Source organism: Tachysurus fulvidraco, chromosome 2, assembly GCF_022655615.1.
Source record: "Tachysurus fulvidraco isolate hzauxx_2018 chromosome 2, HZAU_PFXX_2.0, whole genome shotgun sequence".
In the NCBI taxonomy this organism is placed as follows: Eukaryota; Metazoa; Chordata; class Actinopteri; order Siluriformes; family Bagridae; genus Tachysurus; species Tachysurus fulvidraco.
In genome coordinates, this window is record NC_062519.1 from 7129932 (window position 1) to 7147013 (window position 17082).

A 17082-nucleotide genomic window follows, 5' to 3' on the forward strand; every position below is an offset into this window, starting at 1 on the left:
TTAATGTACATGCTTTATTACCTTCTGATCTCCTAAGTGCATGTATTAGTCCATCTTATAGATTATATATCTTGTGGTAAAAGGTTACCATTTATACCTCTGTCTATGTTATTGCATGAGATGTGTTCCTGAAAATCTTACGCTTCGTGTTGGTGCAGGGAAATGTGGCACATTTTGTTATTTGATTATTTCATTTTTAATATCCATAGATAACTATTCAATTTGCAAAGAGTAAGAGAGAAGGAGGAGCAGTGAGTCAACTAAATGGCTTTACATCAATGTGAACAGAATGATGTCACTTACTCTCTAGGTAGATAATATGTATATGTAATGGTTAAGCTAAGTGATTTAAATTAGAAGTGGATTGGATTAAAAAATAGCTGGATAAAGCAGGGGGTGATGATATTCCTACGTCCAAGATCATTTCATTCATAATTTAAAGTATAATTAATCACGAGTGCTAGTCAAACATATATATTCCTATTTATTTTATTTATTAAATTAATACATTTATGCTTAACACAATTTTCTTATAAATCTTTAGTGTAGAAAGGCGAAAAATAAATAAATAAATAAATAAACGCAAGAGCTCTGTATACCATTTTGTGCACTGCAATGTGAAAATGACCCCACAAACTGCACCAGCCGAATCAATAAGCTAAGTACTAGCTAATTCAATCAATTCCAGAGCTAGAAGCTCTTCTTAAAGGGACAGGACACTGATGTTTCTCACAACAAGCTATGGGTTTTCTGACACCAGGTTAATACAAGCATAAACCATTGTATAGATGTATCTTTAGGCTATGTCAGTCTGAGATGCAGGAGATACTAAAACAAACTTAACAAATATTTATCTTAATATGCAGTAATGCTCACATGCTTTTCATATAATATAATAAATAGCATAATAAATAAGTTACATACATTTTTATTCATGACAACTCAAAGTGAAAGTAACACTAGTGTATTTTACAACACTATGTAATTTACAAAATGTTTTTTTTTATGTTATTTTTTTCTTTCATCAACCCCCCCCCCCCCCCCCTCCTTCCCTCCCACTGCTTGCACTGCTTGTTTGCCTTCATGGCAGCTGCTTTATGTTATTGCACAATGAGAAGTTGAGGTGGTTTCAGATGTCCCAGGTGAAGAATGTAGCTGTTGTGTGAGACGGAGTAATGTGGGTGGGTGTTTTGGCACTAAATAACCAGTGAGACAATGGGGTAAAAAGAAAAGGCTAGGCATATTTCTTTGTGATTATTGAGAGAAAGTTTATTCATTAAATCCAGGAAAAAAACATCTGTAAAACATGTTTGGGGGAAACTGCTACCATATTTTGTAATATCTATAGGACAAGTGGGTGAAGCATCTACACACTGCAGTTGGAGTGAATTCAAAAGGGTGGTCTGGTAAGGAGAACTGTAAAAACAAGCATTTCCCTTACACACACACACACACATGCTCGCACGCACTCTCTCTCTCTCTCTCTCTCACACACACACACACACACACACACACACACACACACACACACACACACACACACACACACACACACACACACACACATGCTCGCACGCACTTCCGACCCCATAGCATTTGCAGTAAAAGGAGACCTGGTAAACTAGATCAAGAGCCAGCAGCTGCCTTTAAAGAGACAGGACAGAATAACTACTGCAATTCTGTTTTTTGGAAATGTAAATGAACACAAATCACAGACTGTATTTTAACAATTCAAAAAATAAATGTCAATATTTTAGCAGTATGTGTAATTTTATGGAAACAGTCAAACCGATCAATAGTTTTTATGGTTTTGTTAATTTTTACAGTGGATTCACCTCGGTAAAATGCTCACAATCCCAACAAAATGAGCACACTGTATTATATGTGCATTCCTACAAGTATGGTTTTTGTTTGTGCATATGTAATCCTGATGCCTTACTGTATGTGATGCCAGTGCCTGATCTTTCTGGTCACTCCTTCTGCTGTACTTCCTCTGTCTCTGCCCTGCCCGATTCCTCTCGATGTACTATTCTGCTCGTAGCTCTTTGCATTTGTGCATCTGTGTTTGGCCTGACACTGATACACTAAAAAAATGTACTTCCCAAACCCAGTTTACTCAAAGACATGAGTATAATCTCATACACTGTAAAGTCACATTTTAAAGTCTCTGACTATAAAGTGGAAGTGCCAATGTTTACTAATGGTCCCCAAGTCAGATCACCTTTCTTTGTTCCTCACCCACAAATATGCTCATCAATCGAGTGAAGCCATCAGTAAGAACCATCAAGGTATTGCCCGCAGAAGCAGATTTCACACTCCAGGAAAGGTTTCAACACACAGACTGGAATACATTTGCATCTCAGTCCACCAGTGACACTCACACAGACACAGACTGTTACACCTCCTCTATACTGGATTACATCAATACCACCATATACATTGTTACTACTCAGAAACAGATCATCACATACCCAAATCAGAAGCCATGGATGAACAAGGAGGTGCTCCTCCTGTTGAAGGCACGCAATACTGCCTTCAGATCAGGTGACGCACAGGCCTACAGCACATCCAGAGCTAACCTGAAGAGTGGCATCAAAGAGGCCAAGCACAGCTACAAGCGGAAGATAAAGGAGCATTATTCCAACTCTGACCCTCGACGCATGTGGCAAGGCATCCAGGTCATCAGTGATTACAAATCATCCCACTCCACCCCCGCTGCCTCCTCTTCTTGACTGAGCTTAATGAATTTTATGCTCATTTTGAGAGAGACAACAGAGAACCTGCCACCAAGCTCAAACCCTCAGTTCGATCAGGTTCCATCTGCTCCAACACCATCACACTCAACACTGGTGTACCACAAGGCTGTGTGCTGAGCCCCTTCCTGTACTCCCTTTTCATCTCCGACTGCAGGCCTATGAATAGATCTAACTCCATCAGATGACACTACAGTGATCGGTCTCATCACCAACAATGATGAGACTGCCTACAGGGAGGAGATCCAGCACCTAGCCACATGGTGCAATGACAATAACTTGTTCCTTAACACCTCTAAAACAAAGGAGCTTATTGTGGACTTCAGAAAAGAGATAGGAGGCACACATGACAACATCCACATCAATGGGATGGCTGTTGAGCACATTTCCAGTTTCAAGTTCCTGGGGATCCACATCTCGGCAGACCTGTCGTGGACTACCAACACCTCCAGCCTGGTCAAGAAGGCTCACCAGTGCCTCTTTTTCCAGAGGACACTAAAGAAAAATAAGCTTTCCTCGGATATGCTGGTGAACTTCTACCGCTGTGCAATAGAAAGCATCCTGAACCGCTGTGTCACTGTCTGGTATGGGAGCTGCTCTTTTGCAGAGCGCAGGGCATTGCAACGGGTGGTTAAAACCACCCAGCGCATCACAGGGACTCCACTTCCAGCCATGGAGGACATCCAGAAGTAATGCTGTCTGTGTCGAGCTTGCAGCATTCTTAAGGACTCCTCTCATCCCGCCCATAAACTGTTTTCACTTCCGCCCTCCGGCAGGCGTTTCAAGTGCCTCCTGACCAGGACCAGCCGATTAAAGGACAGCTTTTTTCCTAGAGCTGTCTCTTTCTTTAACTCTGACCCTCGCTGATCATACTGTCAATGTCCTTCATCACACTCAACACACAATCTCCCCCTCACACTTCGTTATTGCACTAATGGACTATTACACAAACTATGCTCACTTGCACTTCCTCTTTTTTTTGCATTGCCTTACCATTGTAATTATCCACCTGATTTCTGTTTATAGTAACAGCAATATATTATATTAATAGCCATATATTTTGTTTATAGCACATACCATTCTGTAAATTTCAGTTTATACTAATAGCCATCTGCATATTACATTCATAGTACATATATATTCATCTGTATATTATGTTCATAGTACTTATATATTCATCTGTATATTATATTCATAGTACATACACATCTGTAAATTACTGTTTATAACAATAGCATATATTTTTTGTTTCATCCTTCTGTAAATTTCAGTTATAATTATAGCCATCTGTATATTATGTTCATAGTACACACACATTGTAAATTACTTCTATATTACCACTTTATTTACCTCATTTAAATCTTGTAAAAAACTGTATATCCTGCACTTGCTGTTATTGCACTCTGGTTAGACCTAAAATGCATTTGGTTGCCTTGTACATGTACATGTACATGTGTAATGACAATAAAGTTGAATCTAATCTAATCTAATCTAATCAAGTGAAGTAATTGAGAGTAAAATGAGTGTGTTGTAAGTGAGAGTAAAAATTTAATGATGTATGTACTTCCTTGTAGTTGAGATGTTTAAATAGATTTTCTATTGCACATATTATAATAATAATTTTAGAACCAGTGAGACAATGTGTCATCTTTGACAGGTCATATTTATTGTCGGTATTCATTTTTTCATTTTCTTAGTGATAAGAGCTTGATTATGTTTCCACAGTTTTATATATAAATCATGTATAAAGAGAAAGTGGTTTCATCCGTAAGACACATGCAGCACATACATACAGCACATGTTCAGATGAGGATTTAACATTAAAAAAACAATACAACCGAAGCAAACCACTTACTTTAAAAACTCTTAGACTGATTACATATTATTTATTTTAAAAAGAAATACAGCATAGTAGTATAATATAAAAAAAATAATAGACAGATATACCAGTTGTACAACCAGCTAGCCATGAGGTATTGATATTTGACCTTTGTAAACTGAGAATTTTGGAAAACCTGATTTCTGGTAGATGATTTTCAAACCCACCTAATGAAAAGCTTAATAACGAACATCTACTAATGCCTGCTACATTCTTTTTTCAGGAGAAAAATCAGCTGCAGTTTAAGCCATGAATCGATATCATATGAAAGCATTAGGCCAAATGCTGAGTTCATTAATAATAGATAATTATATTGGATTACATACGGATATAGAGCAGAAATGTATTAGTTCACTAAATAGTTCTCTGTTATGAATACTTTAAAGTTAAGGTTATTGCTCCATGGCTACATACTTATGGAGGATGACACATTCATTAGACAAAGAGCAGGCACCTAAGTCAAAAGCAACCATAAAATGAACAGAATCCATTCCAAACAATACATTGGGCAGTAAAGCATTAATAACTTTACACTATCAGAATGCCCATCTGTGACTCAGTGGTAACATTTGAACTTACAATTGAACACATTCAACCTTATCCACTGAACCAACACGTCCATTTTTGTCAATCATTTGGCCCCTTACATTAATATCATGAAATTACATATTATCGTTTTAGATTATGTAGCATTATGTAGCATTATGTAGTGTTATGATAAATCACAGAATATACATAGATTACTTATACCTAAAGGCTGTTGGTTAGCCAAGACATGTTTGGCATCTGAATTTCTAAATGGTTATGATGGAGCTACAGGGATGATATCAGGCCTGGCTCCAGATATGAGATGAAAGGTGGGCCACAAGGTTTTTTTTTCTCTCTTGAAGCATTGTTCGGGGAAATGGTGTCAAAATTCTTGCCAAAGTAGAGAATGAGCTCTCACATGAAGCAGTAGAGACACCCATGACCATAGCAGATACATACATTTTATGAAGACCTGAAAATGCATCTTTGTATTCCTGCAAGAGTTTGCAAACAGCAGAACATTCAGCATCAGATGGAAGTTTTTTGGACAGCATTGGTCTGGCAACAAGAATTTCATTCTGGAGTTCAGTTTTTGCAACCCCTGCAAGACTACAGAGAGGTTCAAGCAACTGGATTTTGGCATTAAACCTGAGAGGGCTTGCATCAGCTGTAAATTCTTTGTGGAAAACCTGTTTTCTATCTCTGATACAGCTGTATCTAGTAGGTTCAACATCTGTCGTCTTAGAGCTGCAGTGGCACATTCAGAACCTGACTGCCCTTCTTGCCCTAAAGGTGAAAAAATGACAGAGTCACCATAGGAGGGATTCACAGTCCTTAGACGTTTTGGTGAGGGCTCAACAATAGACATGTCAGCGCAGTACTGCTGAAATTCACTGTCATTTTCTCTGAGATTTTTTAGTGCACTAAGACATCCCTGCACAACTTCAGCTGCACTGCACAAATCAACATTGTGAGACTGTCGGATGGCATTAGCTGGTTTTAAAATGGCGAGAAGATGTATCAGAAATTTGCCAAGTTTAAAACAATGGCGTAGCTTCAGCTGAGAGAGAAGCCCGGATGATTCTTTTGCAAGGTCAACTGATGCATTGCCATCATTGAAAACCTTAAAAAGAATGTCAAGAATGACTTCCTCATTATCCACCACACATTTTGCGACTTCATAATGACTTGTCCAGCGGATTTCCAACAGTCTCCTGAGATACGGGCAATTGTATCTCTGAGAGACAAAATGATGCCTGAAAAAAGAGTGCAGGGAGCCTGACAAGTCAAAGAATCTTTTAGCACAAGGTTCACTTTGAATCGCATGTATGACAGTGAGGTGAAGCTGGTGGTTATAGCAGTGGATGTAGGGGATATGCCTGCCCAACCTTTGTTGTAATAAAGCCTGAACTCCACCTCGTACCCCACTCATCACTGATGCTCTATCATAACACTGGCTCATTATATTATCAGCACTGTACCCTGTTTCAGACAAGTGGTGTAATATTTCAGTAGTGCTGTAATCTGCATCAAGCTGCTGGAGTTCTAACAAGCCAATGGAGATGTTCCTCTGGCACACCATTGCACACAAAACGAATTATAATGGACAAATTTTCAGTGTTGCACCGATCCCTTGTGCCATCACTTTTCAAACAGAATGCAGCTGAATCAGCAGTGTCATATTTCTGTTTTATTTTTTTCAGAACCATGGATGCCAAAATTTCAATCACTTCATTCTGGATGGTTTTGGAAGTGTACTTTGCATTTTGTGGAATACCTGATGTAATGTCAGCCAGGTATTTATCTTTTTCCAACGTGTATTTAAACAATCTTCCTCACTGTCACGTGTTTCACAATCCCCGCGTAGTGGAAGCTCGTTGACTGCTAAAAACTTAACAACACCTGCCATGCTTTTTAAGTAATAGCGATTCTTTTCTATCTGTTGGGGGCCGAGCAAACATGCTACGGTCTCCCCCGACACCGATCGGCAGTAAAACTCTGTCCATGAGGTCGAGGATTGTAAATAAGCTTGGCTGCACGCATGTTTTTGAAGACCGCGGTCACGTTCTAATGCTGCTTTCCAGTTTCGAAAACCTGTCGAAACGAACGTGTCATTTTCAGAGAAAGCAACACCGAACACTCGACACGGAAAACAAAAGCATGCATCGCGATCTACAGAATATTCAAGCCACGGCCGTGACTGATACCAAGCGGCCGAAAAACATCTCTCTCTCCCTCCAAAAAGAGTTCGGGGGTATGATTTCAGAACCGGCTGGTAAGGATTCGCCCTGTTTAAATCATTCGGGACAGAATTGCTGCTTCTTTGAGTGCGTGTATTTGTGCTTTTGACACTATCGGAAGATGCAGATGAACTCGACTCATCCATTTCTCCGACCTCATTACCGCAAATGGATGAGGAGGTGGTAGCTGTGTCCTGGAGAGCTACAGTTGTTTTCTTTTGTCCTTTCGGAACAAGAAATCTGTACATGTTATATTTTATAAGCCTATATATAGTGTGTTAATTAAGTTCACTAACAGTTCTAAGAAAGTGACTGTGACTGTCGTTTATTGCTTTATAAGCATGTCCGACGAATGTGAATGAATGAGCCAAGTCTGTCTGTCTAGGAGGGGAAAAAAGGGGGTTGGGCAGAAATGAGAAAATAACGTATCTCGAGCTGAATTGAATATCGCACCAATTTTGTGATTGGCTGTTATGTGGTTCGGGGCCAGGGTGGGCCAAGCCTCTGATTGGGTGGGCCAGGCCCACTCTGGCCCCCCATGGAGCCGGGCCTGGATGATATACTAATAGAAATCTCTTTTTCCAATATTAAGATATCTATCCATAATATTCAATAAAGAAATAGCCTTGTAGCTCCAGTGCAAAACCTAAGAAGTAAAACTTAGACACAAAACATGTCAAAACACATTTTGACCAAACCTTTCATTGAAATGATAATTATAATAATAACCAAGAATGCTACTCATCCAGGAAGTTCATGCTTTTGCTACATTTTTAAATTATAGTGCAGCAGCATGTAGCTGGATAGTCAATTGCTTTGACCTTTAACTCAACACCATAAACAAAGTAAAAGTAGTCCTTTGCCTGCCACCGGTACAGCACTTTGGTGATGGGAATCAGCTCAATACTTTGTTGCTGGAACACAGAAAGGTCAGAAAATTCTAAATTTGTCTCCACATGAAAAACAGTTGTGAAATTTTAACCCATTCATGCATGAACAAATGACAGTAGGTTCGTACAATCACATTTAAATCTGTGGGTAGATCTCTAAAATATGCAATACACTTTAGAAAATGTAAGACTATTACTAAAATAAAACTGAAATTTAAAAATTTTAAAATACTGAAATTTCTTCTGCAAGGAAGGTTGAGGAAAAAATAGCAAAAAACGAAAGCCTGTCGCTGACTAGACTAAACTGTGACTTCTATTAATAAAGCACAGGATAAAAAAATTAAGTACTTCAAGTGTGCAAATGACTGTATGTAGTCAGGCATAAATGAATATTAACCTGCTGTAGGATGCGTGATGTCTGGGAAAATTTGCTGTGATGGTCCCTGACTAATCTCTCAGATGCTTGAGCCAAATTAGGTTCTGGAAATCCATTCAAGGGATACACCTGTGATAAACATAACAGCAAGGATAAAAAATACTGTAAATTTCAAGATTTACACTGCCAGACATGAATCTAAAGTTTAAATAGTTTAGATTCTAAACTATTATTCAAAAGTAGTAGTAGTAAAAATGATAACTTTTTTCTCACCATGAATTTGGTGTCTTTGAAGAGCTTCTTCCCAGTGACTGACTCAAAATCATTTTTCTCCAGACCACTTGACTGCTCTGTTACATAATCGTCAATGTTGTTTTTCCTGATGTACGCATAACAAGTGTTTTTATTCGTTGAATACGTTTCAGTAATTTTAAGTGTCAAAAGGTGAATGTGACTTAATCAAGGGTGATTTACCATTCCACAACAAGCTTGATGTACATTAACAGCTTCTGTTTCCCTTTGCAGGTAGCACATACAATGGTTCCACGACCTGAACAATCAGGGCACCTATTAAACATGGGATAAAAGTCAACACATGGCCCATATATGGTTATTTTTGTGGCCTGAAGTAATGGTATGTTGACACATTTTTACATTTTAGTGCTGACATGTCTAATATGGGTCTTGCAATGAAAGAAAGCTTTCAGGTGTAATTCTAGTATATGGAAGCAAAGAAATGAATGATCGTTCTCATTTATGCAAACATCTGATGTGCAACCCGGATGTCATTTAGAGAAGCTATAGTGTGAAAACTTACATCATTTTGCCTGTGCCATTGCATTTTGTACAGACTTGTTCTTCGGCAGCTTTCCCATTACCGTTGCACATACTGCACTGTACCTGAATTGAGACATTTGGAAGAATAAATACTGATTTGGCGAAAAGATTTTAAAAATAGAAAAAAAAAACAATGGTGTCTCTGTCTTCACATGACTACCATTTTGCTGCCATGGCTTGGCTCTTCTTGTCTAAGTACTGCAGATCAATACAAAGATAAAACATTTCTGTCCTAAAGAACATGGTCTCTGGACACATTATAGAATCTACTATAAAGCTAGAACACACATATATGTGTTTCATTTTTGCAAAATGACGACCTTTGTGTATTGAGTATAATAGCATTTTATTATAATAGAGGCAAGATTGTCTTTGTACTTTTGTACTTATTTGTACAGAAATATGATAGAAATGTGGTTTTAATTTGGATTTCAGTAAGGCAATGTTTGGGTTTGGTTAAAACTAAATAAATTAAAATCTGTTTCATGTACTGTTTAATATCCTCATTTAATATCCACTTTACAGATAAACACTGCAACTCAGAAATGTGGAACGATGTTAACTTGTTTCTCATGAGTGAAAAAGAGTGAAAAAAAGAAAAAAAAATGCATCCAACCTTTCTTATACCTGAACAATGAAACTGAATACTTATATCTTTTATGGGTTCTGAGTTATATATGAGGCAGGACTCTTGCTGAAACTTGGCAACCCTGTCCTAAAATTGTAAGAAAGAAGGCTAGGGGACTACAAGCAGCAACATTAAATTTGTTTATGATGAAATACATCCTTCATGTCCTAGTGTTTCTTGAATATTTCACTGTCTGTGTTTTTCAAGTCGAACATTAGTCCAACATACCTAGTATACGTACTCTTGGAATATCACTTGTTCAGTCAAATTGCAAAACGTATTATTACTACATTCATATCATGAAACATTTCAGAGAGTATGCTTTTAAAGTAATTGAATCCTCTTACATCTCCCTCATATCTACCCCTTTTAATAGAAAGTATAATTCTTAAAAGCTGAAATCACTCACATTCATGGATCCATGACACTTGGTACACTGACAGTGTCCTGAGGCAGAGCATTTGTCACATGGCTAGAGAGGACAATTTCAATATATATGTGTAAAAATGTAACTACTAGATATTATACCATACAGTAATTGCAGATTAAAACCAGTTTGTTCAGTTGCATTAAATTCTTAAAGTAAACTTAATTCTCTGCTACAAAGACTTCCTTTCATCCAAAAATAAAATAACTACAAAAAAAAAAAAATTACTACATGTTTATGAGTTTAGGTTTGAAATCTACTAATTCTATCACTACTAAAATCTTAAATATACCCCACAAAGATATAAAAAAAATTAAAAAAAAAGTTTTGGTAATTAATCTTGGCAATTGTTAATATATACCTTGACTGAGGCTGTGTTGGGCACTTCCACATCCTTAGTAGTATTTGTAAACATGTTTGGGGGTTTAACCGGAATTTCCCACAGATTAGGAATATTCTGTGTGAAGTTGGTCACCGGCTGACCTAACGGTATACATTTACAGTATTAAGAAAAATAATAATAATGGGAGCATATAAATGACTAAGATGTATCTGATTCTGTTATTACCCTCATATGGCTTGGAGGCCCACTCCGTTTTTCTGGATTCCGTGAAAGTCTCCAGACGATACTGTGAAGGTGAACACATCCTCTGATTCAGTGCTATTTTCAACACCTTCTCTTTAAAACTAAGAATTGCTTGTTGTAAATGAAGTGTAAGCATAAAATAAAAATATATATGTTTAAGTGTCTGAATTAAGTGTAAATTACTACCTGTTTTTATAATTTTTTGGCTTCTGCTTTTAAAGTACACATTTATTCGATTTCTTACAGGTACAAAGAACATATCATTTTTATTAATATTTTTATTAATATTTATTATTAATTTTAAAAGTATTAGAAGCCTTTCAGATTCAACCAAAAGAAATGCTGAAGGATAGTCGATGGATGTGTCATGGGTTTAAAATAGTATTGCTGTGCAGTGAATAAATTCTTAATCCATTCCAAGGAACTACATTATGTCCACCCACAGCGATTCATCTAAAAGTAAATGAGATCACCAATGGGATTTGAAATTGCACTCACCTGAACAAATATAACAACCAGTGCACTAGGAAGAGAGCACAAATGCTCGTCTTCTGTCATAGGAAACTCCTTTTGTGTCTTACAGTTTAAGTACATACAGTATAAGTCACTTTTGTTTTTGTTGTATATCAGTTTTATATCAGTGTGTGTATGTGAGTGCAGTTACTCGGTAGGTGTTGAACTGTTCCATATTGGTGATCACTCCATCTTTAGCTGGACCAGTTGAATAACAGCAGTTGCTGGATGCAAAGTTATAAAAAGCTTCTTTGGCTTCTTCGTTGGTAAGAGCAGGAACACTGGAACAAATGAAGAGTTAAATTCTCTTTAACTTGAACATTTTATTGAGTATTTCGTGTGTATTACTTGGGCAAAGGCTTGTGACTACGTTAACCATGGCATGTTTGGTCTTTTCTCAGAAAAATCTCTTTTTTTCTCCGATTCCATTTCGTCTAAAGAAATATACCGTTCAGGACACCCATGAAATTGTGGCAGATGACTGTTTTTTGCCCCCTTCAGAAAAACCCTGGCCCCTTTATCTACACTGCTGTCAGTCACTACAATAACAGCCATATTCAGTTTTCTAGTAGATGGAAAATCCAGCAATGTACCAGACTTAGCTGACAGGGTGAATACCATTTGTAATATAACTTACATCATAGGGTTATGCAATGTGTGTGTGTGCTACAATGTCTTTTTGAATTGAGAAGTGTGTCCTGATGCTGTGTAGTGGGGACCATGGTCTTACTGGCCATCTCAGGGTGAAAATCAGTAATAAGTGATAGTGGATATGGTTGTGAACTTTACTTGTTATACATCCTGTCCCAGTGGACAGTCCAGCCCTGCTGGAAACTTCTCAACCAGATGGACCACCCTCACTTCCAGCTGATACATTCTGTCGCATGCCACAGTGGTGCAACACCTTGTAACTTCTACTAATAACCCACTTTTGGAATGTCCACAGTTCTTGAACACCAATGTGGCTGCAGTCACTTGTCATAGCATTCTCAAGTGATGCTGATACCACATGTGGTGCTGAACATGGCTAGACTAGAGACTAGAATTGAAAATGGTGGTTCTACTTATAGATCACCATCATCCTAGAAAAGCCTTCAAGCCTTCTAGTTTTAGACTTAGCTGCCTCACGTTCAAGAGATGGGGCATAACATATGGCAAACCTCTGACCTATATGGAGGGTTGGTACTAGTTTCCAAATAACATGGTATCAGCAGCTGAACCACTGATTTTATTTGATCCATATCTGCCATGCTTGCCATCATTTACATTAGCTGATTCATCTTGATGGTAACTATAACTATTATGTAGGCATACTGTTAAAAATGTTACAAAGATACATGAGAATATGATGATATGAAAATATGTTGCCCATAGATGAAGGAATCTTACCTCCATTCTTGTGCTGGCTGTGAATCAGGAGTTGGCATTGGTTGGACAGGTGGAGGAGGAACAAACCCACCTGCTAAAATAACACATTACCACTAAGTGTGCCCAAGATTTGTGTCATTAACAGCAGGTTAGACACAGGTGAAACAAGCTAAAGAAGATATATTAATCAATTTACATGCATTCACATCTCCAAATACATGGCAAATACCTTAAGTCAAACCATAATCAGACTCTGAGATATGTGTTTTTGTACATACAACCACTTGATGGCTTGTAACACAATGGCCTGTTCCCAATTTTTTTTTAAAAATTGATTGTTTAATTATTATATATGTTACATTTCATTATTTATGTTCCTACCACCAATTCCCTCGTATCCAGGCATAGAGATCGGCGGGACCTGAGCTCCATATAACATGGGCTGATGCATTCCATGCATTACGGGGGGTTGCTGCATCCCGCACGTTGCAGGGGGCTGCATTCCTTGCAGTGGGGTATACATGACTGTAGAACACACAGGAAAATTTTAAATTAGCATGATAAACATACATCTTCACATCTTCTACATTGGAGATTAAAACAAATATATTTCTGACTACTGTTGATGATTGTAATCATAGGGTAAACATTTGACTTAATACTAATAAGTATAAGGCATCAATTAACAGTTTGTAATTAAAGTTTTACGTTTGGTTATGACTCTGCTGTGTTCTGAGTGGGTTAACACTCAGCTGTATATATTAGTGTTTTTACACAACTCTGATTTGTGGTTACTTCTGAAATGGCTTCCATCAGACAATCAGAAAACCAATTTGAAGGAGGAGAATCTCTCCTGATTAGTTGCTTATTTATTATGACTGTGGTAAATGTTGACAGTTGTGAATTTATCAGTATTGCTCCATATGACCACATGACTACTTTATTGATATCCAACCATGCTTCTACCTAGGCACTTTTTTAAATGTCTTTATTATAAATAATATTTTCATGTATTTTATATAATTATATTTCCAAATATAAAGAAAGTATTTTTTTCTTTCATAAATCCCGTGACAACACTCCCCAGGGCAGGGAGGGAACTGTTAACTCTCTCAGTGCCTGTATGAAAGAGGAGGGTGGCATCAGGAAGGGCTGTGCCAAATCAACTTGCGGTGCAGCTGATCTGCTTAAATGACGGGAAACAGTCACAAGATCAATGACGATGACTTTTCATGTCAAGTCTCATAATAATAACCACTTCATAATTTCAAACATTTGTTTTTTTAACACTTAATGTATAAAAGTATTTGTGGTGGATACTTACATTTTTAAGTGAGTAAGAATTTGACACATTATGCTTTCACTTATACTTCTCAGTATAATTTCTGGCCCTGTCTAATCAAAATGTTTCAGATGCCCACTAGAGAACATCTTTAAATGATTTTTAAGCCCCAACCCGATCTATAATAGTAAATGAATAACCCAGACAGTGATAGCTAGTTGTGATTAAAAAGGGATTAAAATCCAGTATCAATCAATAGCTTCACAATCGATAGCTTACATCACAATGTTTCATCGATTGTGAAAAACTATTGCACACACACACACGATAGCATGATATGGCATGAAACTATTGCGTGCACACACACACACACACACACACACACACACACACACACACACACACACACTTAATATGGTCTTATATGGAACCCATGGTTTGTTCTGCACAGACCTTTTGTGTCTGTCCATAAAATCTACTGTGCTTGCTCTGGAGCCAATTTTCATCTACTGTGCAAACCCAAGCTACACAAAAATATACACATAACAGGGATCTGACAGAATGACTGTTTTTACAGAGTTGAAGCGGCACAGTTCTAAGTGTTCTAAGCAAATATGAACCAGACCTGAGGTTTTCAATGTTGTTCAGCCTGTTCAGCCTGCCTCAAGCAGTCTGACGTTCTTAGTTTGTGTAGGTTCTTGCTATATTTTTGTGCCAACTTATCAGCACAATATTGTTGTAGATACAAAATGTATGTATTCAGGTGTTTCTGGAGCAAATGCTGAATAATCGAGGCAGAAATATCACAAGTCATGTTGGACAAAGATTTTTCATGCAATTTTTTTTCCATGCATTCAAGAATATTTCATATGGATACTGCTTTTTTAAGCTTTTTTTTATTAGCTTGTTTTCTATCATCACTAAATTTTCTATTACAGTTACTCTATAATCTATCTATATGTGGAAGTTACAAAACCTTTCTTGGTTTCATGGTGACAGTTCAGTGTGTCTTGTGATTTCTTCTTATTTTAATTTCACTTTTCCTTTAAATAAAGAACCGAAAGCTATTTACTCATATTGTAAAAGATTAATGTGTAATTAGTACATTGGAAACGAGAGTGAGGATATATATTGTAACCGAGTATTGTTTAACTTCGGGTTCGCCTAAACTGAAATATAAGAAAATAAAGTACGGAGGCACATCGCCTTGTCATTAACTCTTTTCTTTATTCTTCATGGCGGCGCAATAACGTGGTGCCGCACCTTGGAACCCCCAAAACACAACTGCCCTCCTGTGCGCATGCCCACAACTATAACTATAGATTTTAGCCAATGTATTTATGCGGGTGACAAATGATGCAGTAGCCTATGCAAATATCAAATATAATAATGTTAATGATGATGCAAATATATATATATATATATATATATATATATATATATATATATATATATATATATATATATATAATTTTTATTTTTTTTAAACTAACCGAATGTTTAGCTAATCTGTGGTCGGTTTTTTGTTTGTTTTTTAAATAGTTTTCCAAAAGCTATAAATAATTATGCTGATATGCATCCATAAAAAGGTTTAAACCTACCTTGGCCGACCGGATAAGACGCTTTAAACAAGAGAGAGAGTGAGAGAGTGTGAGAGAGTGAGAGTGTGTGTGTGTGTGTGTGTGTGGATAACGGAGCAAAAACTTTTCTTATAGAAAAAATCTCTTATAGAAGCTCCACCTCATACATCACCAAAGGATTTAAAACCCTCCTCTTAAAGGCAGGGTCTCCGACTTTTGAAAGCCAATGTCTACAATTGAAATCACCAAAACAAACACACCCCTAACCCAAATATGTCCCACCCCTGTATTGATAGCTCCGCCCACATATACACACGTAGCCCAGGCAAATAATGGAAAGAAATGTGGCTGTATCATAGCTGAAGGGAAGAACAATATGATTGCAGATAAACAAACAAGCAAAAATGACACAAGCATAATCATGCAAAGGACAAAGGCATATATTAGTTCTGTGAAACAAAGCAAAACCAACGTTACTCACCTATCGAGAAGGAAAAAAGCGCCTCGGCGTCTTAAGTAAAGTTGAATTTCCCGAGTCAATAACTCCTGGGCTAAACGCTGTTACTACTGTACACAAAACGTTGTTGTAGCTGCCTCTCTGCATTACTACGATAGAAAAGTGTTATGTTATTTGTGTAGTAACAGCGTTTAGCTCAGGAGTTATTGACTCTGGAAACTCCAATCTGTGAATATGCGGCCATCTTCCCGCTTCTTCAATTCTCTCCAGCGCTGGAAAGCTGATCCTATATTAACACAGGTCCTACTTCTTACCTTATCGTAATCCTTTCTTGGCTTTATTTCTTTGTTTTTATCCTCGATGACGATGTTAAAACCGCTTTCTGCTTTCTGCATTTCTCAAAAATCGGAGACCCTGCTTTTAACCCATCCTCTCTATAACCTTTACAGACATATTCAGAGTCAGGGTCAGATTTATTGTCAGTTCTGCTATATGACATACAGAGCATTGAAATTGTGTTACTCTGTTCTACTGTGCAGAAACAGGTTTAAAAAAATAAATACACAAACAAACAAATGTATAATGTTTTTTTTATTGCATTTATGGTGAAAAAAGAATCAAAACAATAACAATAACTTTTACTATATGTATCCTGACCCTATCAATTATTCTAACACTTAATACTAAATAGGCCTGCATTGTTTTATTGAGCATGAACTAAAACATACGTTTTTCTTT

The 17082-nt window shown here is 37.2% G+C and overlaps 1 protein-coding gene across 2 annotated transcripts; it reads right to left on the reverse strand.

The window, feature by feature from the left end:
• Positions 1–4397: 4397 nt before the first annotated feature.
• On the reverse strand, positions 4398–16067 carry LOC113656481 (protein SSUH2 homolog). 2 transcript variants are annotated; one of them, XM_027167775.2, is made up of 12 exons: positions 15909–16067; positions 13407–13550; positions 13047–13116; positions 11809–11938; positions 11127–11187; positions 10920–11041; positions 10541–10603; positions 9484–9566; positions 9141–9233; positions 8940–9045; positions 8688–8795; positions 4398–8314 (listed from the first exon to the last, which is right to left on the reverse strand). In XM_027167775.2, the coding sequence occupies exons 2-12, from the start codon at positions 13546–13548 to the stop codon at positions 8174–8176; spliced, it is 1119 nt and encodes a 372-aa protein (XP_027023576.1). In that variant the 5' UTR covers positions 13549–13550; positions 15909–16067; the 3' UTR covers positions 4398–8173. The 2 variants fall into 2 exon arrangements, with proteins under 2 accessions (XP_027023576.1, XP_027023575.1); XM_027167774.2 differs by having other exon boundaries at positions 13047–13119.
• Between the last annotated feature and the right edge of the window lie 1015 nt (positions 16068–17082).

Coding starts and splice junctions, on each gene's coding strand:
- LOC113656481 (XM_027167774.2), bottom strand. CDS start 13,548: ATGTATACCCCACTGCAAGGAATGCAGCCCCCTGCAACGTGCGGGATG. Junction 11,188..11,808: donor AACAGTTCAACACCTACCGA/GTAACTGCACTC, acceptor TCACCTTCACAG/TATCGTCTGGAGACTTTCAC. Junction 9,046..9,140: donor ATCAAGCTTGTTGTGGAATG/GTAAATCACCCT, acceptor TGCGTACATCAG/GAAAAACAACATTGACGATT.